General features: G+C 39.6%; 1 protein-coding gene across 1 annotated transcript in view; it reads left to right on the top strand.

Annotated features, from left to right (window-relative positions):
* Positions 1-25,282, top strand: part of LOC139722202 (septin-7-like) — a 102,133-nt gene that overhangs the window by 66,542 nt on the left and 10,309 nt on the right. Inside the window, exons 5-12 of the mRNA XM_071633518.1 lie at positions 1,418-1,552; positions 4,884-5,001; positions 10,937-11,029; positions 13,368-13,418; positions 17,818-17,914; positions 19,677-19,836; positions 22,058-22,205; positions 22,734-22,885. Coding sequence (XP_071489619.1) covers positions 1,418-1,552; positions 4,884-5,001; positions 10,937-11,029; positions 13,368-13,418; positions 17,818-17,914; positions 19,677-19,836; positions 22,058-22,205; positions 22,734-22,885 — 954 coding nt within the window. The remainder of the gene's footprint in view (positions 1-1,417; positions 1,553-4,883; positions 5,002-10,936; positions 11,030-13,367; positions 13,419-17,817; positions 17,915-19,676; positions 19,837-22,057; positions 22,206-22,733; positions 22,886-25,282) is intronic.

Raw genomic sequence — 25,282 nt, 5'->3', positions numbered from 1 at the left:
ATTGCAAAGAGAACTGCCAGAATATGGGAACTGACTGTGTTGTTTCAGACAAACTGGCTGTTGCAATACAGTTAGTCCAAGTGGGCCCATGCTTGAATTCAGATATGCATGGATTTTAGAAAGTAAAGAGTAACTTGGGGGGGGGGGGGGGTAGGGAACAACTTTTAACTATGTGTGTTGCTACTCCTTTTATTCTTCAATGAAGGAAAACAAATCAACGTATTAAAACTGATATCCTATTTTCACTCATTTTTACCTACAGTGATATTCTGAAGTCATGATTCACACACTGAAATAATTATGGGCACAGAATATAAGGGAAAGTTCTTGAAACAGGAGCGGTTTTGACTTGATTGCCCCATTCACATCACTGTGCAGATGATAAACTTTCAGTTCAGCAGCAGAATGTCATTCATTGCACTTTAAAGAGAATTATAAAGACAGATACTACCTTTCACTAGTTTCAGTAGGCATGTCATTATGTGACCCACAAAATTTTAATGAGATGACACTTAACCATGTTTACCACAGTATTTTGTTGTTGTTTTTTTTTTTTTCATAGTGCAATGTTTTATCAGAGAATCTCGTGATCTCAATAAAGTGAATACAAGTACATTCCTTTTTGTACCATAATGATTCAAGTTATGCACCTCCATACACATACAATTTAGAAGGGAAAAAGAACAAGATCTGTTAATCATGCAAAGAAGGGCACCATAAGTGTTGTATTTCCTGTGTGTCTAAAGTAATATCATTCTAATGATCATTACTGGATGCTGATGTGACTGGCTGGCTTTTCGGGATCTGTATCTCAATCTATGTTAAGGCCAGCATGTTTGCATGTTAGGGTTAGTCAGGAAATGTTAGGGTAACTTTTCAGTCCTTGGGGCTGACAGAGACCCCATGTCTGAGAAACAGGTGTCGGTGGACAACCACGCATCAAATTTGAGACAGGTGGAAAGGAAGGTAGTGTTGTTTGTTTTGGGTTTTGTTCTGTTTTTTTGTGAGGAAATCATAACCAGGCCATCTTATTTCATGCTCAGGGACTGTGTGGCCAACGGAAGTCTGCATTCTGCTTTACAAGTACAGTGTATAGATACATGTCGTATGTATGTGCAGGGAGGTGTATTCACCTCCCTGGTATGTGCGTGTGTTATAAAGGAGGTATAATATTTCTGCTACAATCAGCTTATTTATTTTTGCTTACATTTGAATAATCAGTATACATGTTGTACCCTGAATTAATCCATATGAAACGTTCTGCTTTGAGATTCCTCCTTGTATTGGTACAATTTTGTGTTCTGACTACACTATAGTATGGCTTTGTGTATGCCAAATTAAGCAGTCCCAGTAAAGAAATCATTGTTTAATGTTATCCTTTGTGTCATTCTCCCCTGTCTTCCCTGTCTCTGACCAGCTGGGCACCCATTCTGGACCACATAGACAGCAAGTTTGAGGAGTACCTCAACTCAGAGTCCAGGGTCAACAGATATTCCATCGCCGACAAGCGGGTACAATGCTGCCTGTACTTCATCGCGCCCTCAGGTCACGGGTAGGTAGTAGCCGAACCGAAGCCGGAAGGCGGGGCGTCGATCCCAACCGAGGCACAACGCGTTGAGTTTAGGGATGGGCCTTTATCACGTACGGGAATGACGAGTTATGGTCTCTTTTGGTGGTTGTTTAATTGCCAGAGTGAAAGCTTCGTTAGAACTGGACAGTTTGTCCATTGACAGCGATGAGGCCATTAAAGGATCTAACCATGTAGAGCGAGAAGGTTGTTAATGCTGTAGACTTATCACAGAGATAATGCCCTCATCATTCTGTGTCGGTAAGGTTGCAGTGATAATAACAAACTATGAAACTCTAGCAAAACTGGACTGCAGTGTGCGATGATGGAGCAAAGAAGATATCTATCAAACAGCATGCAGCATGGTATATAAATACCTGCTCGATTCTCCCCACAAATCTGGACACATACCCCCAACCACACACACATATGCAGTTTTTATCTATACTCCAGGAAGCAAACCTCACACACAGTCCTTGCAGATTGTCGAGAAAGCGATAAGCAGTATTGCTCCAAAAAGATAGATACAAGATGTATTAAAGTGTACAGTCTCATCAATAGAGAAAAAAAAAGGAAAAAAAGAAATGAAGACTTGTATAAGACTTGCATGGAATTTGATTTGATTTCATTTTTGCATTTTTCACAAAGTGAATATAGCATTACAAAGAATTGCTCCGAAAGGATTAAGTAAATTGACAAATATTATGTATGATTTCATTTCGTTTTTGTAATTTTCACAAAATGAATATAACATAACAATGAAGGGGTCCAAATATGATTAAGTAAATTGAAAAAATATTATGTATAGTAATCATACAATACAAGACACTAATCATACATTTGAATTAATTTTTTTAATCACATTATCATAAAGAAATGCAGAAAACCGCCAACTTAACCAGAAGCTTTATTTTTATGTCGGCCTCTGACAAGAATGCATATGGTCAAATTGTCATTGCAAATCAGTTCCTATAGTTAAATTGTCATTGCAAATCAATTCCTATGGTCAAATTGTCATTGCAAATCAGTTCCTGTTCTACATGAATACATGATAAAGAATAGACTTTGTGTGTAACAGATTTGTCAGAAGAGAATGAGTAAAAAAAAACACATGCTGGCCTTTGCCTGCCATCCAGTGCAGACATTTTGCCCCCTCAGTGGTGAGAACATCCCGCTAAAAGGTCACACACTGTGGAGGGGAAAAGGAATTAATTTCCTTCATATCGGCACGTTGATCCTAGTACCATCTCTTTGTGAGGGTCTGTCTTGTTCAATAAAATGCTGTCTCATATCGGACAGTCAAAGAAATCCAATAAATGGCTTTGCGGAATTTTGGCCAGAGCAGAATGTAATATTCTGTTGATATGATTTCTTTATTCATTTTTTTTTTGGGGGGGGGGGGTGGGGTAGGGGGGTGGGGGGAGGTGGAGGGTTACATGCATTTGGTTTTTTGGGTTGTTTTTTTTTTATTTTGGTGGTGGTGTTTGTGTTTTGTTTTTGTTTTTCCACAGATTTGCTTTTACAGTCACAGACAGTAGCATGCTAGCAATGTATTGTGCAGCCATACTATGGTTGAGATTCATCAAAAATTATACGTGTGATTTGCAACAACATTACCCTCAAAGGAACAGACTTTAAAGCAAAGAAAATTGCAAATTGAGGTGATATGGCTGAAATGAGAAATATGTTATGTATGCTGAAAAAAAAAATGCAACATCTAATTTTGTAGCTACCTACTGTCAAGATTTCCAAAGTCTGTTATCGTTTTGAATTTGAATGTTTCATTTACTTAAGTGCAGTAGTAAATAGGATGCTTTGAATTAGCCTATTGTGTGTATTTTTTTAAATGCCCAGTCTGATCTCCTGCAAGCTAGACTACATGCATTGTATGCACATTAAAGGTGATTCTCCCATTTCATCTGGGGTTCGTTTCATGAAGTCATCACATAAAAGTCTTTACATAAAGTCAGAATGGCCAAAGTCGCTCATAGATTATGTAGCTGTGAGAGACTTTCAAAGAGGTCTATTTCATGAAGTCTTTCATAAGTGTGTCTTATGAGCAAAAAGTCTCTTGTAAGACATTCATGAAACAGACTCCATGTGCCCAACTTTCTGAAAATCTCTGTGGTGCTATTTTAGAATGGATAGGGACAAATTTTACACTGTCAGAATTTCTCGATAATTGGACACATCCCGTAATGCTGAATTTTTTTTTTTTTTAAGTGTTAAACAACTTTATCAGTCTTTAGGTCAAGTGGTCACACAGATCCAATCATCCATGAACTGTGTTGCTATGTATGCAGCAGATCAGTACGTGTTGGAAGGGGGTTGTCATGGCATCCGTTGAGATCAATTTTTGAGGCATGACGGGCGAGAAAGGACGTACTCATGCTATCAGTTGGAGGGCCATGTTGTCCCCCCTCGAGAGATAGGTCATGCGTGGCCCTGGATTTTAATCTGTGGTTACATCAGAGGTTTGCGTGACTCAGCGATGCCGCCACGGGCCGTGGATATTACGTGCATCCGAACACACTCCAGACGAACAGGAGAATCCTTCGCATTGCATGTCATCCCTAGCAAAACACTTGCCTACGGTGCTTTAGCAGGCTCAAAGGGTGTGACACCATCCACTCATGTTAAAATAAAGACAAATTTTCTGCTCAGATTAATTGAAGTTGATCATCCTTGAATTATTTGCCGAAAAGACAGCAGCCTTCAAATGCTATTTGTTATTGCTGTATTTCCCCAAAGTTCATTAGGTAATACTTAGAATTCCAATATTTTTATTGATGCTTTTTTGTTGAAACCCAGCATTACATGGCTATTGTATCAAAGGAATTCTTTTTTGTGAGTCATGAATTGCCATAACCCCTTTTCAAGGTAAATGTCATGAATCTGAAGAGCCATTAAAGTAATGTGCAATACACCTGTTACTGAACGAAATCTCTCGGTTCTGTTTGTTACAAAACACCCTGGCATTGATTGAAGTTTCTGCACAAATTGAAGGAAACATAGAGGCAAGTACCTGTATAATCCCTCTAAGGGTTTACCCTTGCCCTTACTTTTAAAAAGAAAAAGGGTGTGTATACAAATACTTGCATATAATAAGTTGATATCCCTAATTGCTACTTCCAAATACTGACAAACTCAAAAAAAAAAAAGAAGGAAATTTGTACAACAGTGTCACTTTCCCACATCCAAGCCTAACAGTCATTTGATTTAAAATTTCTGTGCTAGTGCGTACGGATATCAGTCACCGTCGCCCTCAACTTCCTCGTATCTTAACATGTGACGACTTACGTGCCCTTCGTTGCAGGTTGAAACCGCTGGACGTGGAGTTCATGAAGAGGTTACACGACAAAGTGAACATCATCCCACTCATAGCCAAAGCAGACACACTCACACCGGAGGAGTGCAGAGAATTCAAGAAGAGGGTGAGGACGGGGCAGCAACATCTAGTATAATAATTATCGTCATCATTATTTCTTTGATGATAATGGTGGTAATGATGATTGATGACAATAATAGATAATGCAGTCAAACCTGTCTAAAGCAGCCACCCAAGGGAGACCAAATAAGTGCCCATTATAGACAGGTGGCCACTATAAACGGGTCCTTTAACATGCCTTTTTTCTTGGAGGGAATTGTTTTTAGTGATTGTATACGGCAGGTGGCTGCTATAGACAGATGGTCGCGAAGACAGGTTTGACTGTAGTAATGATAATGATAACAATGATTAGAAGAAGCAATATAGATATCTTTAGTACTACTGTCATCATTATTATGATTAATCTTTAATTTGAATCATTTTATTGTCATTAATTCCATACTGTTATTCTTAATACTGTTCAAACAGTATCATGGTGAGTGGTATGGTCATCTATAGAGAGCTGACTACGATAAAAACTGGGAAGTTTGGCAAAAATGCAATTAGCAAAATTGCTTGCTTTAGTAACCCAGGAGCACTTAACAATTTATCCATGCATCCCTCAGTTCATATCATAGATAATTTCATTCCACAGACTACTTTTCAGTAAGATTAGGGTTATGGACAGACCGCTGGTTAATGAGCAGTGCGTGGCTTGTACATTTTCTTCTCATGTACACTGTACAAGTGCATCGTTAATCCTGCCTTTCTTCCTGCTGTAAGCCACCTGTGCATGTTACTCACAGCTTGGATGGTTCAGCAGTCTAATCCCACTTTGCTCCCGCCCCAGCCCCACCGCATTTCCTCCCCTTCCCTCACCCCACCCCTCCCCTCACCCCACCCCTCGTCATCCCACCCCTCCTCATCCTAACGCTATCCCGTCCCTCCCCCATCTCAACCCCATCTCTTCCCTAACCCAACTCCACCCCATTCCCCATCCCACCCACCTCCCTTCTCCTTTCTATCGCACCCAATACCCTCCCTTGATGCTAGTGTAGATACATGTACATGTATGCACCACCTCATATTGAATGAATCTTAAACCTACTCCAAACTTGCCCTAAATATTTTACAACCTAAAACACTTGCATATTAGTATCCAAAGTCCAGTAGAAGTTGAGCATAAAGACACTCAAAAGACACAATTCAGAATAATTCAATCTTTTGAATTGAAGCTCAGCACCATACTCAAGCAGTCGTTAGTAGTAGGGTACGTACATGTACACAGTAGTGCACCTGTTATTTTCACATAAACAGTCAATCATCCAACAGTATTTAAAAGTGTCAAAATTAACGGCAAATAGGAAACTGCTACCAGACTTTGGAGACTCAGATGCAAGTATTTTAGGTTGTGAAATATTTAGGGTGAGTTTGTGCATATTTGAAAATCATTGAACGAGGCGGCGCGAAACTACTCTAGTACCCCTCTCCCAATTCTCTCCCCATTCCCTCCCTTCCCTGGCCAACCCCACCCCTATTTCTCCTTTGCCCCCCCCCCCCCCCCCCCCCCCCTTCCTTTATCTTTCTCTCACTTTAATTATCTTTCATGCAGTGGTTCAGCAAACTAGTCCCACTTGTCCCCACCCCCATCCCTCTCCATTCCCTCCCCTTCCTTACCCCACCCTCTCCAAGTCCCAATCCCCACCCCATTTCCTCTCCTCCCTGCCCCACCCCACCCCCATTTCCCCTTCTATCTCCCCTACCCACTCCCTGTCCCAGTCCTTTAAACTCTGTTGTACACCACTCACTCTGCGGCTTACCAGAAGACAGAGAGCAGTAAGGAAGACGTGTTAGCGCAGATGACATTTTGCTAAACCAACTTTGCCACTGCACTGAAAGTGCCTGATTAGCACCATTTTCTTGCTGGTGCAGTACAAGTCTGACATTGCCCAAAGAAAGGCTTCTTAAAGGCCTTTATCAGCTTTTGTAAGCCATGCTGCAAATCTATTTCAGAACTGTACAAGATTAGACTTTTTATAGATTCCTATAAAGAACAGGGGCACTTTTTTAAAAATTTATTTTATATATACAATGATTATTATTTTTTTTAACAGTGAAAGCGTCAGTCATTGCATTTATGAAGCAGTGATTCTCGTGGGGGGGGGGGGGATACATGTAAGCGTGTCTCATCTTTCATACTGTAGCTAAATCCATATTTGTTGCTTTTCTTGAATATTGCATTGTATCCTGTTGGGTTATGGTGCTTTTCCTTGTTTTTAAATGACCCTGTAACTTATGCAAGTTCATATTCTTTGCATTACCAAACAATCAGGACTACATACATTATTTTAAACTCTCATAGAGCTTAAATTTTTTTAAAATTGTTAATCCTCAAGGCTAAGAGTGTCACGGTGGCAACTTGCTCGCCGTTCTTTTGACGCGACTTGCCAAGCATGAACGTAGGCAGAGCCAGAGCCAGAACGTTGGATGTCAAATTCCAGCTAAACCCAGCACTGTGCAGTGACTTGACCTGTCCAGTCCTATTAAGGTCTATTTTAGTGCCTGCTAATTTGTCCATACCGCCCAACAGGTGAATCTGTTGCCTGAGTAAGGTTTCAGATGCTGACCCCCACACCCCACCCCCAACTTTGCTAGAATTTATATAGTGGCCTGGATTATGTAGGATTTCAAGTTTTCTTCCTTGTTTTTTTTTCCCCCCTTCTTTTTTGGATTCTTTACTGTCATCATATTGAAAGGAAGGCGGCGGGGAAACTTTCCGGTCCAGACAAAATGTCTCCCAAATTATCTTCTGTGCTTCCTTGCTGGGGAAATACAAGTCTTGTCATATAAGCTTCCCATATATTTTGGCTCATGCTGTGTTGATAGCCAGTAGCAGAGCTGCTATCTAGTCTTTTTGTTGTTTGTGGTGTTGCTTTTAGATATTTAGGATGTTACCTTTTTTGGACATCAAACGGAACAAAAAAAACCAAAACACAGACACAGGTACAACGTGTACTTGTATTTGTGTATAAGGCACACCCCCAACTTTCCATATTTTTCAGGACAAAAAAGGTGTGCTTTATACATGAGTGTGTTTATGGTAGACAAATAGAACCCTACTCAAGGAACATTCTTGCATGCTTGAGTATTTTCAGAAAATGAGTGTTTTAATTTAAGATTTGAACTGTTTTTAAATACCATAGATTAATTTCTCCTCCTACAAGTATCGAACTGCCTCCAGAAACTTGGTTGACAGTGTCATGGACATAATTCTCTGGATTTATCATCTTTTAAAATCAAATGAATTCATTCAAAAGTGAATTGATGTGGTTCTGGTTTGGGACAGTTTTTGAGATTGGGAATGGAGAATCTGAAAGTTTCATTTAAGAGTTTTGATGCCTCCGCCACAAAGTGTTGCTGGAGGCATTATGTTATGGAGACAAACCAGTCACCATACTGCCATTTCTTGGTTATCTTTTTTTTCGGGGGGGGGGGGGGGACACGTTGTGGATAACAGGTGTGAAATGCTAGTTTCCACATCAAGGTGTTGCAGATCCATTGTATCACTGATGTGAAGATGATAGATGAAATGAGGCTTTTGTGGTGAAGGATGGAATAAAGTTGTAAGAGTGCTAGTATACAAGAATACTTTATCACCCAAGGATATTCCTAGGCCCATCGATTTCTTTGACAAAAGGAGAAAAGGAATTAATGGGGAACGATGACTTTAGATTTGTCAAATAACAAATACATTTCCTTTCAGGACTATTTTGGGAATGAAGATTTTCTTTTCTCAGTGTCGTGTTACCTGACCACAAGCTAAAAATGGTCAGGCAATGTTCGGAAAGATTGGGAATTAATCGGCACAAGTTGTGGAGTCTTTGTTCGGCCATGGCTGGGCCAAGAGTTCTGACACTGCTCAGTGTTGGCTGTCGGTGGCAGAGTTTCCTAAAGGGGGGACCGCTTCCTTCTGCAATGTAGGTGTGCAGTAGGGCACTGTACAGGTCCTGGCCTGGGAAGTAGGGTATGGAAATGAGTTATTTCCTTGGCAGATTGTCAACGCAGACGTCACATAGCGAGAGCTGTAGGAGAAAGGTCTGGCTCTGGCGCAGGGGAATTTGCAGGGAGTTTGCAGAGCACTAGAGAAAAGGCACCGTCTGAAATGCAAAAGACCACATTTGTAGCCACGAGGGAAAACAAAAAACAAAAAAAGCAATCAAGTTTGGAAATTGAGGCTGTTAGGGTATGGGCATTGTATTTGCAAACTTGCTGAGATTATTTTCAAATAAATGATCCTAGTTGTACTTGTCTTGTCTTCAAAGCATACTATTGAGGAATATGTCAAATTTGGTGAATGAGGTAAAATTTGTTGTATAGTCCAATCAAACCAAAGAGGAAGCTTTGCTACGTACACAATTGTGATGAGGATGAGGCGCAAATAAGCCGTATATATACTGGCAATGAAGGGTCATGTATGTAGAGCAGTGATGAGGCTACTACACCATTTCAGATTCACATGTGGTCAAACCTGTTGTTCCAGGAACTGCTCTTTGAGAACTGTGCCTCGGCCTAGAGAGTGAAATTGACAGCAGCTTCTGCTTTCAAGGAATAGTGATTTTGACAGGATAATAATAATGATAATAAGGTCTCCTTTATCCAGGGTAGCCTCTTCATTGTTGCCACTGCTCTACCAGAGGGCCCTGCCATTATTATTACCCTAGCATTGCCAGGTACCCATTTATACACCTGGGTCGAGAGAAACATCGTGGGTAAAAACATCTTGTCCAAGGACGTAAGCACTTGGCGGGAATCAAACTCGGGTCTTTCGATTGGGAGTCGGGAGTCCTATCCACTATGCCACAGCGCCCCCACATGGTCATTACCCTCTGGTCTTAATCCTGCAAAGTGCATACCTTTTCCCCCCATACAACTTTTCCCCTTTGCCAAACTCTTTGCCGAGCCCCCTGCCACACCCCCCTGCCTGGCTTCTGCCCCTCACACTAAGTGCCATGCTGATGTAACCACTGCCTCACTACTAAGCCTGGCTCCTTCATCTTTAACTTGCTCCATTCTTAAACCACTACCCCCCCCCCCCCTTTGCTCCTTTCTCTAAAAGTCAGCTTTTATCCCCCACCTCACAGGAGATTTACCATCCACAAAATTGATGGTATCTTTGGCCTTATGTGGAAGCAAGTGTTGCCCAGTAGTAACGGGATGCCATGGTACAAATCCCTTGAATGGATTTTTTTTTCTCTTTAAAGCCACCTTAGGTACTAGCATCAGTTACCTGACCCGTATATTGAAATATTGATTGATCCCTATCCATTGCGTGACGTCAATGTTGTAAAGGTGGCACCTGCCAGTAGAACACTTTGACCTTTTTGTCCTTTTTATTTCTATCTCTCTTTTCTTTCTCTCCCTTGCCCCCCCCCCCCCCCTGCACTTGCTCATTCGCAGTCCCTTTTCTGTGTGTGCATATTTGTAGTGTGTGTGTGTATGTAGATCATTTGAATGTAGGGCATCAGCTGTCGGTTCACTTTGACACACAGAGTCACCTTTAATAATTATGAGGCAGAAGGGACGAATGGGAGTCGGTTTCCTGTCAGAGTTAAATGTTCTTTGTCAGTGAAAGTGACAAATCAAGTAATTAACCTTTTTTTTTGTGACAGAGTCTGGCCCCTTATACAATTATAGTTCTTAACACTGATGCATGTGTGTAGCGAGCTCTGGTATGAACCTTTATGTGGCCCACACATGATAATTTTGCAGAATGTACTCATGTTCATCTGCCTGCATGTACACGTTTTAAGTCCCATTTATTTGAAATTTTAGATAATCTATTAACTTAAAAATAAGCCGAAGTGACTTTTGATGATTTTCTTTATTGCTCATATCATTGCAACAACAAAAAAGCAAGTATGCACATACATGTAATTTTTTATCTTGCCTCGTCATTATTTTTCTCGTGTGCCTCTGCATCTGACCCCTTGACCCCCACACAGATAATGGCTGAAATCAACGAACACAAGATCAAGATCTATGAATTCCCAGACATTGAGGAGGAAGAGGAGAACAAGGAGAATAAGCGAGTCACGGTAGGTCAAATAACCGCGTAGCGATGTCGGGACGGTCAAATGACCTCTCGGCAATGTCCAGAAAGTAGCCCCACGTGCATAGACAGTAATGGTTGACTTTACCGTACTTAACGAGCCTTTGCAGTATTCAAGTTGTTTAAAGAACATGGTTAAAGTTGGTCGTGTGGAACTTTTTTTTTTTTTTTTACTTGGCGCAGCCTGCATTTTCCTTGAAAAGATCGGAAAGAAGAAATTTAGCTTTGATTACTAAATTTAAAAAAAAGAACTGAAACAAGGTATCAAATTGGCAGTGGTTGTTGGAGGTTGTGGACATATGAAATGATGTAAAATATGCAAGAAGTCTTGACAATTCTACCTGTAAGAGATTGATGATAAAAGAAACATTGCCAGAGCATTCGAGGGAATCGTAAGTAACTCTAAAAGAGACTTTTTTGTTTCCTTTTCATGGCTTGGCTAGGCTAGATGGCTGGTAGAGAGTTTATTCATTCATGCCATTGAATGGGTTTCACATCTTTGTGTATCTATGCTCTCTGATTAGCAAACAGTACTAGCATAGACAGATATTATTTGTACATTCCTGCCTTCATATCTTTTCTAAAAAGGTTGTGGTTTTCTCCTTAATAAAAATAGTATGTGTAAAGTGTCTGTCTAGTTTAGAGGTGTCCATTCGTACAGCAGACACAAGATTAGTAATCAGTAGAGTCTTTCTTTTTCTCTGTGTGAAATGGGTTGCCTTGGTGTAATCACAATTCTCTATCTATATGCATAAAACTTTAAAAATCAGATTTCTTGCCACAAGTACTGTGAAGACAGTGAAGTCCACTTTTTGTGCCAATTTGCATTTCTCAGTTGTCCAGTCTGAAGAAATGTGTTATCTATCTCTCAGGATTCATTCTGGCAAAAAGGAGAAAACCGTCAGAATCATTTTGCCATATTATTGCTCAAAAGGGATTTACTAGTAAGATGGTGTTCGACTGCATACATGTATGAAGCATATTTCATCGTTTACCTTTTTGTTTAGGACAGAGATTTTAGGGCGTTGTGAAATTTCCATAATGGTGAAAGACATTGAGTGTAATATAGCCATTTTGGTCTGCCACTACCATTGCATTGAATTGTGACTCCACTGAATCGGGCATAAAGGCTGAGTGTTGTTGTACATGCATACAATGATTGTATGTGTTGTTATTGCATCTATTTAGTCACCCATGCATTGGTGATATTGGCTTTAACTTTAACAACTTCTTTTTTTGTTGTGTTTTGTTTGTTTGTTTCCATCCTTTGATTCTTTGACCATCCTTAAATCCGCACACCCCCTGTACCTGATCTGTGAATCAATCCTGCTTCTGTGTTGAACATCACCCTGAATAATCTTTTGCTTCGACTTTACGCAATATTGCATCTATGACCTTTTACCACTCATTCATCTCTTTTCTAACTTTTGTTTTTGTTTTTGCCATTGTCATCCTTTCATATCACCTCCTGTGGGTTTTCCCCTTATTTATTCACCTGTAAATTACTCCACTCTCAACCTTTCACTGTTTACGCTGGTCCAACATTTGTTTCTACCACCACTTTGGCTTCACATCACATCAATCTCTTCTGTTCCCGCTTGTCTCCTGTGGATTTCTCTCTCTTTTCTATTGATGACGTTCTGCTTCTGTGTCCATTCTGGGTTTCGTACATTCCTCCTGTTCGTCCATGTATCATGACCATGACATGACCACTACTGTTGATCTCATCATATTTACGTCTCCCATTTATCTTTGCTCCTTCGCTCGCGCCTCTGTCACCGATCCTTTCCCTGCACCTTTTCCACCGAACCTTCATCTCACATGCCCACAACATCCTCACTGGCCCGTCCCCACCTCCATCCCTATTCACACCCCAAATTTTACACTTTTCATTCTTCCAACCCCTCTACCACCCATCGCTCTTCCCATTTCCAAATCATCCTCTGATCCTTTCCCCCATTTATTCCAAATTATTTCCCCCTTAACTCTTCCTGCCTCCCTTTCCCCACCTTCACCACAACCACTTCACAAACCATCCCCAATAATCCCCTGATGTCCCTCCCTACCCATCCTCCAACCTCTTCTACCACGTCTGCCCCTCTTCCACACCCCTCTCCCATAATCTTCTTCACTCTTCCTCCCTATATCTATCCCTCCCTCATTCAATCCCCACCAATCTACCCTTTCCTCCCCTCCCCCTTCCAACCATTCTGCTTGCCTCACCTAACATCCCATTCTGGAATGCCATCATGGTTGGTCCGTGCACGAATGCGCTCTTGGTCCAACCAAACCACACCCCCTCGCTCATGTGAACGAACCAATAGCAACGGAGGAATGGCCCCAAAGAGAAAGAGCACTCTCCCAACAGTTTGAAGGTATACCAGAAATCACCGTCATTTTCCATCTTTTTTTGTTTATTCACATATGATTTTTTTTTTGCTTGTAGGGACAGTGGTGCCCAGAGCTCACTGGACGAGTCATAAGTTGCCAAAGTTACACCTCGTGCTAACTTCTGTTTATCAAAAGAGAAACATAACAGCTGACGCTTGGCAAGAAAAAATGTAGGATGTGTGTCTGAGTTGAATGCGCCATATTTGTCTAATCACTCCAGCATTTTTTAATAACCAGCGTCGTTGTTTTTTCCAATCATATAATTGATTTCAACAGCAGAAGAAAAGTTACGATAGTTGTGGGTTATGATGGTAACCTAGCCAAACAACTGGTGGTAATGATCTGAAACGGATGATGATAATAACTGCGCAGATTTTCTGAGACTGGCTGTCTTTTGCCTGTGACCCAAATCTCAATCATTTTGGCTCCCAGTTTGTGTGTCGTTGATGAAATTGAATCGTCTGTGAATGGCAACTTATGGATCTTGTCTCTGTGCGTTATCTGTTCCCATATGATTGACTTGGTCACAGCTCCCTACAGCTTCACCTGGACTGAGTTGGTTGCGTGACAAGAATTGAAGCATTTGGCGAATTCTTAAGCTTTACGCTTTTAGCATGATTTCATGCAAAAACTTTCCATCATCAACAAATACACTGATCAATGAGCACAATGAATTTCACAAGCATCTTCATTTTTCCATTCTCGGATTATTTGCGTTTACTTTAAAACATTTTCCTCTTGCACTCTGCATATTAACCTGAGAATGTTGCAGTGGAATATCTTCTGAAGAGACACCGTGGCAGTCTTATATCTATGAACTTAACATGAATTTGTTCAGTATTTTTTTTCCCTCTGATTTTGCTTGAATTCTTCTTTTGAATGTATGCAGATTTACAGCCTTGATTCTCCTTCTTCTTCTTCTTCTTTTTCTTCTTCTCTCTGAAATATTAGGATTGTTACCGTCCTCTTTTGGGTTTTTTTTTTCTTGTGTTCAACAACTGCAATATGCAAAAACTTGTGTGCTTAATTTTTCTGCCATACAATGTAGCTTGTAGTGTGAGAACAATATTGCAGCAATAAAGTGACTATTACATATTCACAGTCATGTAGATGCTATGAGGTTGTAAATAAGTTTAGCAGGGGCATGCTTAACCTATGTTTGAGCTCATGACCATACAGCAAGTACCAACATTGGGGTCTAAATTATTTCGATTAAGAAAGCAAGTGATGAAATTTCTCTTCTTGTTTATCTTGTGTGTCTGTACCGCGTAATCTTATGTTTTGTGATAATCTGCGCTAGTAGAGTTAATATCAATACACTACTGAATAGAGGTCGATGCTCCAAACTTCAGACATCCTGGTAGAGCTGACGGAGTTTCTCACAATGTTAACAATAACTTTTACTGAACGCCTTTGCGTAAATCATGTATTACGTGCCCCTTTGTCCAAATGATGGAGTCGATAGGGACTAAACCATATTGCCCTTTACATTGCTCAAAGCAGCTGCAAGCTATCAAGCTAATGCCATATTCTCATGCTGCAATGGAAATCATTTAACAAAACATATTCTTTGCCCTCTACTTTGAAAAAAAAAAATGTAAAGGCACGAGTAGCATCGCCAAGAAAGAAGAAACTTGTAGTAAGTTGCGCTGGAATGTTTCAAAATTGCAACCGAAATCCAGAGAAAATTCACAAGCATGATCTCACTTGAATAGCTATTCATCGCTTTGTTTTTTCCCCTCCAGCTCAAACTTGGAATGATTCTCTTTTGTTGTTGTTGTTTTTCTGAAATGTACATGATCTAACCAGAAGATGTGTCATTTTGTTTTCGTCCTGATGTCAAACAGTCTTCATCAAAAAATGTTCTTGTCAACTGTATGTGTGTGTAGAAGTTTCGAGAATTGTGAGGAGTAGATAGTATATAATCATGCCTATCAACTGCTCATCATTTGCTTTGTTTGTTTTTTTAACTGTCAACTTTATGCTTTTCACTAGAGGATATTCTTTTTCTAGATACATTCAGATGATGATCCTTAACCTTGAGGATAAGTTCTATGGGGTGCCAAGTGTCACACGATTGATTTTGTTACGAAATCAGTCTTTTCTTCAATGAATTGATTTTCCCTTTTATTGACATAATGACTGATTTTGTAACGAAATCGACCATGCGACACTTGGTACCCTGTAGAACTTATCTTCGTGGTTAGTTATCCTTGACATTAAGGATCATGTCTGAATGTAACTAGTGAATGGGGGAAACGGGGAGGGGGCAGGATGAAAGTTCAGTTTATTCCATGTGCCTATACACTCCTCAAAATCACCCTACCAAATAGATGAATAGATAGATAAATGAAGTACAAAAATTTGACCAAGATAACAAGATTACTTTCACATATTTGGAAAGAAATATCATATCCTGCTTTGAGAAGATATGCTGTAGAGCACTCTTGTCGAAATTAAAGTGTTCTGATTCATGATTACTGTTAAGTAGTCATTGAGGAACCATGTGAAGATAGCATAAGGCACAGGATAGGGGGAAAAGGGGGGTGATTTACGATTGAGGTCATTCAACCTGAAGGTGTGAATGAAGTATCGCACAGGTGTGTGAAAGGCTGATTCACTGTATGCTAACGAGTTGGGAGATTTCTATTTTTGATATTCATCCAAAGTCTGTCAGGCAGATTATGCAACAGCCATTTCCTTTCTGTCCCATTGCTTTCTCTGCACAAGTTTTCGCTCCTCTCTCTCTCTGCAAAATTGGCCTGGCCCTGGTAGCGAATGCCGTGTGGGTTTTGGGCAAGAGAGTTTTGGTGCGTTGGGAGCAAAACTTGCCTTTGCAGAAACTAGAATGAGGAAGGGATGGATCACTTCTTTGATTTAAACTTCCTAAAAATGAAGAAGTAGAGAAAATGGCTCAATTTGATACAAGATAAAAGATGCAAAAAAGAAAAGAAACAAATTTGCGTTTTTAGTGCAATGTTCATGTTTTGACTGAAGAGAGAGCTTCTTCTAGTGAATTTCTTTTGGTTGCGAGTCCAGTATTAAAAATGGTTACACCCATAAGAAGTGTTCACTGCTAAAATGTTTTGGAAATCTCTGTTAATGAGAAAACGTGGTCCACTGGTATGCTTTTGGGCCAAAATTACTTACGGTGAATGCACTTGATACATGTGTGGGACATCTAGTCCCAGTCTTTACAATAAAAAACAATAGCAAAAACATTAGTTAACAGATATTTCTCTGTTCTTAGTCATAAGGATTAATCATTGTATAATAGAAAATTTGGTGGATTGGATTGACATCCAATTGTTTTTTAGCAGTTTCCAAATATTACAAATTTTAGGAATTTCATTGTGTGTGTGTGTGTGTGTGTGGGGGGGGGGGGGGGTTGTAAATTTACTATCGTATTCCAGAAAGCACATCCTAAAGTATCACAGGAAAGATTACAATCATGTCTTTTTCTTTTTGTTTCCATGTTGACATGTACAATGTTTAGAATGTGGCTGAGTATTAGTATTCGATATTTATTGAGTCTTTTAACCCGTTGAGGACGGTTTAATTTTGCTCCAACACGCATTTCCCGTAGACACTTGCCCGAGTATACTCGGGACTCGTCCTCAATGGGTTAAGTGACAGGCTTGATGAACAAGGATATTCATTTGCTTTGTCATGCTCTGACTTCAGTGTCTTTCTCTCGTGTGAAACTGCGTGCTCTATTTCTGTAGCTCTTTGCCGGTCCTGCATATTTACATTCGTGTTCTTCTTTTCTCTTTCCATTCTTCTTTTAATCTCGCACATTTGCGTGCGGCGTCTTTCAGCGTTCCCCCTTTGCAGTGTGTCTGTAAATTTCAGTTGCAAAGTGACATGTACCGTGTATTAACATTACTCTAATGAAAAGAGAATCTTGTGAAAGTGAAAACACAATAATAAAATCTTTGTGTCAAATGAATGTTGGCATAAAAAAATGTTCATATCTGCACTAGCACATATGATAAAATGGAATGAGATCAAAAATAAATTATGCTAATACAGTGTATCTAGTTGTTAAAAGATAACATGCAGTTTTGTGTTCATAAGTCATAAGTGTTAGTATTCATAGACGCCTATTCTTGTGTACGTGGGATATTGATAGTGATGTAATGATTTTTTTTTAATGTTTAGAAATGGTCATCCAATTTCATACACGATAGTACTCGGCTCTATCTGCACACTCTGTACATACGTACAGTGTGTCTTTGTAGTAACTGACGAACCTATGCAGATGATTCAATTTCTTGTCGTAAATCGATTGATGATGGGGAATTAGATGTGACAAGACGTACACTGCATGTATCACATGATGTAGTCTAATCTTCGGCCTCCTCTTTGATTTGGCACCCACAGGAACGCGTCCCGTTCGCAGTCGTCGGCAGCAACCACATAATGGAGGTCAACGGAAAGCGGGTCAGAGGTCGGCAGTACCCCTGGGGCATTGCCGAAGGTATTTCAGGGGCACCACGCCCTAAATGTTTGCCTCCCAACATGAAAATGCAGGGGTACTTTGCTGTATCCAAAATTCTTACTGTTGTCTGTAATTGACATGGCTTTATGGAAATGAGATGTTTCTTTGCATTAGATGTAGATTATGAAGAGATTGATGGCAAAATGAGGTACAGTTGAACCTCTCGTATCCGGACAAGTCGGGACCGGGGCTCATCCGGATAAGGGATTTGGCCGGATACGGGAGACTCAGTGCTTTATACATGTACATATACATACACATGTACTGATGTAGCCCATTGTAGTACCACATGTAGTAATGTGTATACTGCAACCTTTTCATTGTTACACTCAGTAACAGACCCCAAAATAGAGGTTCGTGTTTGCAAGAATGAAATAATTTTCTTTTATAAATTCTTGGGATGATTAACCTATATAATTATTAAGAAATGTATCAAGTAGATCTTGAAAATAAACAGTACGAGTCGACGAAACTACGCTTCAAAATTCGATCATCACGGCTCGGCAAAGTTGACTGTGGGTCGCCATTGTTAGATTGAGTTGGGAATCCCTCTTTCCTCCCGTAATTATAAAAAAAAAAAAAAAATCACGGCGAGATTGCGTCCGTATAATAGAGAGATCCTGATAAAGGGAGGCCGGATAAGAGAGGTTCAACTGTAACTCCATTCTTGTCAATTTGAGATATTTGCAATTAAGACAGCTAAAAAACAAAGAAAATAATTAGGAAAATATGGGATTTTCTAAATCACAACTTCTAGAATATTCCTTGGTATCTGACAAGGGAGGTATCCTTGGAAAGGCTGTAGTTTGCTCTATCTGAAAATGGACTTGGTGTAAAATGTGTAAAAATGGCGGTGAACCTGTTTTTGCGACCAAACTCCTCATATGTATGTTGTTTTCTCTGGAATGAGTTGAATGCATCAAAGTGCACCAGTACAATTGCGTAAAGCTGCAATCATGTGCTGTGATTTGCTGCATTTTGATCATTCTGTCTACTGTCACTTGTGATGGGATCTAAAAAAATTTTAAAAATGGCTGAAGACGATCGGTGAGTTGTCTCATCGACTGACTAGTGTGCTCTGGACTTAAATGAGAGGTTCCTGGTTCAAAACCCAGAGAGAGACCAGCTGGGCAGACGTTGTGCGTTATGATGCCATTACCTCTCTACAGTGAATGTCTGTATTTTACAGACAGTAGAGTTGAATTAAATGGTTGATTTCATTGAATCCTTCTCTAAGGTTGAAAATGAGCAGTCTTATATGTGAAATAACTGCAATGTACATATCGTCAGTTGAGAATGAGAAGGGCTTTAAGTCTTCTCGAACACTATGGGTTTTGTGGTCACTTAACGCCCTTATCATTCTCAACCGACGATATGTATGCATGCAAAACATTCCATTTCACTTCGTTTAAACTGTCCATTCCATACACAAATAGGAAAATGGGCAAATGGTGCAGATCCGGTTTGGAGCATCCCAGGTTACAAGCAATAGCTAGCAAACAGTAGTAGTAATCATGCACTACAGGCTGTATGTGCCATATACAAAACATTGTAAAACAAACAAACAACTGGCCATCAAACAAACTGACATCTTTATAGTTACATGTGTACATGTAGGTCTAATCAAACAGCATCTAAGTGGTTAAAAGCAAGTTATACCTTCTACCCTGACTGACTCAGCTAACCCTCTGAATACCGGTCCTCCTCTTCCATCTCTAACCCTGTCCTTCCCACCACACAGTGGAGAACTTGGAACACTGTGACTTCATCCCGCTGCGCAACATGCTGATCCGCACCCACATGCAGGACCTTAAGGATGTCACCAACAACGTCCACTACGAGAACTTCCGGTGTCGCAAGCTGACCGCCGTCACGTCGGGAGACGCCAAGAAGGGCGGAAAGTAAGGATTGTGGATTTTGGGGAAAAAATTTGGTGGATTCTCAATGACCCTTGTTGAATATACTGTACAGCAAGATGTTTTTTGCGAATTGGAGCCGACGACCTTTTTTTGTGGTATGAAGTTTTTGCAAGTCGCCACTGGCATTCAATGCATATAGTGTAGACAAGAACTTCACGTGCATTTTAATTTCGCAAATTTTTGCTGTCGTGAAATTAGCGAAATTAAAATGCACACAAACATTTCTGGTTTTACAGTAGTAAATAGGGCAGGGAGGCCAAAAAAAAAATAGACATCTGTATGCTAAATCATACGTGTACATTGCAGCACCATAGTCAACAGTACTTCCATACAATTTATGTTGCGTGTGGTCAAGTGATAGGACTGGGTAGTTTTCAGGCCGCGTTTAGCTGCCATACTATGAATTGATAGTGGGACTGTATACCGATATATGAATTTGATGATATCCTATCATACAGGAATGATTCCATTTGGAAGTTAGAGATTATTACAAAATGTACCTCACTATTGGAAGGTAGATGCATTCTTTTATTCACATATCTCTTGTAGTTAATTCAAAGACGTGAAGATTTGGTTTGTGTGCCAAATAGCTTAATTAGAAATATAGAATATATCTGGATGGTTGGCTGAGCACAGTCTTGACAAACTACTGTGAAGGTTCCTATGGTTTATACATTTGACAATAGAGTAATGATGTGGGATAGTACGTTGGCCAGTGTAACTGGATTTTGTGGGACCTTAGGTTTTCACTGCCCTTTGTAAACTCACAAGATCAACATGGACTTGCTGCAAATTTCCAGAAGATTGCAGTGTACTACAGCAGCAGCAGGAACTGCTCAAGTTTAGTTGATCTTGATGTCGAATCAAGGGCATGATTAAGATTCACTCCAAAAACAGAATTGTTATCTTTGACCCGCAGTGGTCAGTGTCATTTCAAGGACGAGTTCTAAATGCAGAACAGCAAGGGAAGTAGAAGTGCATCGAGGTTGAAGAGGTTTTCCTGTGTGGTATGTGAAAATCTCGCCACACGCACCATGCATGCTTTGGTTCCCTGAAAGGGCAGATTTTCAGACATGCAGCCCTCAAATTTACATTAATCCTTATCAGATTAAAGGGACTGTTTAGTTTGCTTGAGATGGGATTCAGATTTTAAAACTTTTTGCAAGATAATAAAAAACCACTTATATGAAATAGTAAAGACCATACAATTCTATTAAGAGGAATTCAAAGTTAATTTGATGAAAAGTATTTTTTAAATGGATGAGATATCCAAAAACAAGGTAGAACAAAGTGGTCCTAATAAAAGGTGGGACCCACCTTTTTAATATTTCATATAGGCGGTTTCTATTGATGTGGCAAAAATGTTAAAACCTGAATCCCCAACTCAACCAAAACTACCATCCCTTAAAAGTTTTCCCAAAGCTAGAGGAAAATTTTAGAGTTGTACATGGCAATTGTCTAAATATCAGCAACAGTATAATTTATGGATTTGTTTGTAGTGTCTCTTTGTCTTCCCCTGATCATATGAATAAATCTATCACTGTTTACAAACCAACCAGCAAAAGTTATCCCTCAGATGCAGTTATATTTCACCCATAGAGTGATAGTACATTTTCTTTTATTAGGTCCAAAAGTTTTGCACAATCTTTCCCATCCTCTTCACCAGGTGTCTGCAACAGACGGTTTCAATCAGAACAAAAATCATGCTCATTCAACCTTTAGTTCTCCACGACTTACTTGTATTTCTAAACACTCTTTGATTACTCCTCTCAGCTGTTTCTGTGCCATGTGTCATAAGTGTCTATACAAAAGTTCCACGAGTGTCAAGAGGTTGATCTGTATGTTATATATTAAGTACCGAGATGAGTATGATGATGATGATTGTTAATATTGTCATTATTTTGATTATTATCATCATCATCATCATCATTATTAACAGTATTGCAGAGCCGCCAAGTCTCCCTGATTCTGCAGGAGTCTCCCTGAAAACGTCAAAATCTGTTCATGTCTGAATAAGAGAATATTAAGATTTCCCTGATTTGGGAATTATTTTTGCCCATTGAAATGCATATAACACACAGATGTATCTCCCTGATTGCTGTATGGAATCTCCCTGATTTGGATGTGGGAATGTTGGCAGACCTGGTATTGTTATTTTATGATGTTGTATGTCATGGTTTGAATTGTTTTCCCCTCATCACAGGGCCAGCTCCAAGAACCCCATCGCCCAGTTTGAGGAGGAGAAGCTGGAGCACGACAAGAAGATGAAGAAGATGGAGTCGGAGATGGAGCAGGTCTTTGAGATGAAGGTCAAGGAGAAGCAGAAGGGTCTGGAGGACTCGGAGACCGACGTGAGTCCCCCAAGAGCTTGGACAGTGGTCACTTCTGTGGTCATTAGTATGAGCTGGACATTGGTCCCAGTGTTGGCTGTCAATTTATTGTTCAGTGGTTTGATCTTATTTTATTTGCCCATCTGTTTGATCATCTCATCATCATTGAACGTGCACCTCTGAATATTGCACTGCATATTTTGCAATATCTAAAATTCCTTCAATCTGTGCAAAATCAGAAAGAAATCTACAAAAATGTTCCAATTTGAGAGAGGAGCACAAATTTCAATAATTTTTAAATGTCTTTTTAAAATAAACCTTCGGAATTATGAATCTTGTATCTTTTTTGGACTAGCAAATCTTTTTTTCACGTTTTTGGATTGACAAATCTTTGAAATACTGAACGTTATTTCATTTTTGGAATTAAGATCCTTCGGAGTAATGAACCTTCAGAATAATGAACCTTTGGATTAACAAACCTCAAGAATAACGTACCTTCAGAGTAACAAATTGTAACCAAACCATCCATTCCATTTGTCACGACGGCAGATGAAGAAGCGTCTGGAGCAAATGAAGAAGGGGCTGGAGCAGCAGCAGCGTGACCTGGATGAGAAGAGGAGAAACTTTGAGAAGGAGAAGGAGGCCTTTGACGAGAACCAGAAACTCAAGGACGAGCAGCGCAAGGCCGTGGAAGGATCAAAGTAAGTCCCGACCAATCCCCCTCCACCATCCGCCCCCTTCTCCCATCAGACGATGGGAATAATTCCCACTATCTGTCTCAGATAGTCTGGGTGCCAGAAGCTTGACATAGATTTACCGTCCCCCAAATGTTTGTTTTTCTTCCTTTTTTTGATGGTTTTACTCTATTTTGAAGGTGCTAAATCCAAATCTGGTTGATTCACCTCTTGCATCCTTGAGGATTTTGAGATATTCAATTTTTTGGGGTGGTCAATTTTGGCAGCCTTCTTGAAGAGCTCGAATCCCTCGAGGATGCAAGAGTTGCATCAGCCACATTCATATTCAGCCCCCTCAAAATGTGGTAAGAACCATCAATTTATTTTCAATATTTTCATTACTTATAAGGGAATACTTATATTGGAATTTCAGTTTTTGGCAGCCACTTTGGATATTTCAAAACCCTTAGGGATGCAAGAGCTGCCTGATTGGGGGCCAGCACCCTTGAAATAGGGTAAAACAAATTTCGACTTCAAAATGTTAAGCGCAGTGTATAAGCATGACTATGAAACATTTCTGTGGCTTTTAAGCAAAGTTGAGGCAGTTTAGCCAATTTAAAAAGAAAAAGAGTGAGAATAGAAAATTATGGGGGTGGGGGGAATCCTAACAATCTTTGAAGGCAAGGCTCCACATGTGGAATGTAGACCAAATTTCATGATAGGGTAATGTTAACGAAGGTAGAAATACAAATTCTTCATCCCTGATCATAATTGCTCTTGTCAGAATATCAGTGAGTCAATAAGAGATTCAGTTCCAAGGTTTATTGCTGTGGCCCGTTGCTTTGAAAGCATGCTGTGCTCTTAAAGCAAGTCAGGTCAAGCTCTAAACAAGACAGAGTCACAATGGAATTCAGTGGAGCAGAAAAATACTGAGTAGACCCATTTTCTCTGACATTTGAGGCCTTTTTATTAAAACATCTCACAAGATATCAAAAGTAAGGATTGTGTATGTGACATAAAGTTTACATGTATCTCTGGTATTTGAGAGGCCTTTTCACAAGAGCATCTCGCAATATTTCATTTATAGTAGTAATTGTGTAGGTGGTGTGGAGTTAATTCTCAAGAAAAATAGACCATGTGTCTGGATGCACCATCTGTGAGAACGATGAGCTACATTATTGTAAATCTTAATCAATCATGTGATAGACATAGCAGATTTTTTTTGAGGTAGTTTAGCATACCATCCATGTTGCATCAGAGTGACAGTGAATTATAGTCCGCTGTAATGACTTTTCGTAGGTTTGTTACAGTCGGCTGGCTTTCATAGTAAGCAGTGATAGTTTGAAAGCGTAGTGTACCATCACGACTGAAGCCTTAACAATCTCCCTGATTAACACGCTCTTGTATTTTTATGTCATATCCATTTCACTTTGAAATGTTAATGTTGTGATATTTATCATCGCTGAAGAGGATGTTTAGAGAGTAGCTAATGATTCAGAAATGCTGCAAACATTGCTCATCCAGTAATCTGCCACAGAAATCTAATCATTACATTTGCTTTATCATCATGCTTTTTCGTGTTGTTTTCTTTTTTATTCATTTATATTTTTTCTTCCGCATCTAACCTTCAATAGTTTGTCTTTTACCACTCTGTCCACATATTTGTTTAGTAGTTAGTAAATTTAACGTTCCTATAAAAATTCAAGACTTCCCTGTGACTTTAAAGGCAAACAGGCCATGGATTTTGTTGAGCTCAAATAAAAGAATGAATATTCATTATTATCATAATTACTTTGTGAAATGATTGTGTGAATACTATTCTTTCAAGAATTGAATCAAAATTTTAAAAATTAAACACACACTCTCACACACACAAAGAAGGGGGTGGGCTTTGGAAAGCCTTTTCATATTTGATTCACAAATTCTTGTCTATCAAGTGTACTTTAAAGTTTGTTTGCCATATGATGGCGATCAAATTATACAAACTTGATTTCTATTAGTTAGACTGGTTCAATGCACCCACAACTAGAATATGCTGCTATTACATTTGATTATTCATACCTACCCCCTTTGTAGAATAACCTATCGTGACGATCATAATATGAGAAAGAATTTTATGAGCTTTAGCTCAAGTGAATGATCTATTAAAAATTATAATAATGATTAATGATGTAAATGAACTAGCTGATGGCAGCAACCCATATAATTTCATTGCATTTCTCAGTCTATTTAGTTACACTTTTTTTTTAATCAGTTTAAAATAAAATAAGCAATTTGATGATTAGGGTATACAAAGTTTCAAAACAACACAGAATTGAGAGCATGTATATGGGAATTTTGTTCACAAGAGCGATGGAGAAAAACCTGCTACGGTTGTAGATTCATTGCAAACCGGTTTACCCACAATTACATATCAAACACCTT

This window comes from Diadema antillarum, unplaced genomic scaffold (assembly GCF_040938485.1).
Source record: "Diadema antillarum isolate AM-2024a unplaced genomic scaffold, OU_Dant_1.0 scf00000160, whole genome shotgun sequence".
Lineage (NCBI taxonomy): Eukaryota > Metazoa > Echinodermata > Echinoidea > Diadematoida > Diadematidae > Diadema > Diadema antillarum.
This window is presented reverse-complemented; position numbering and strand designations above follow the sequence as displayed.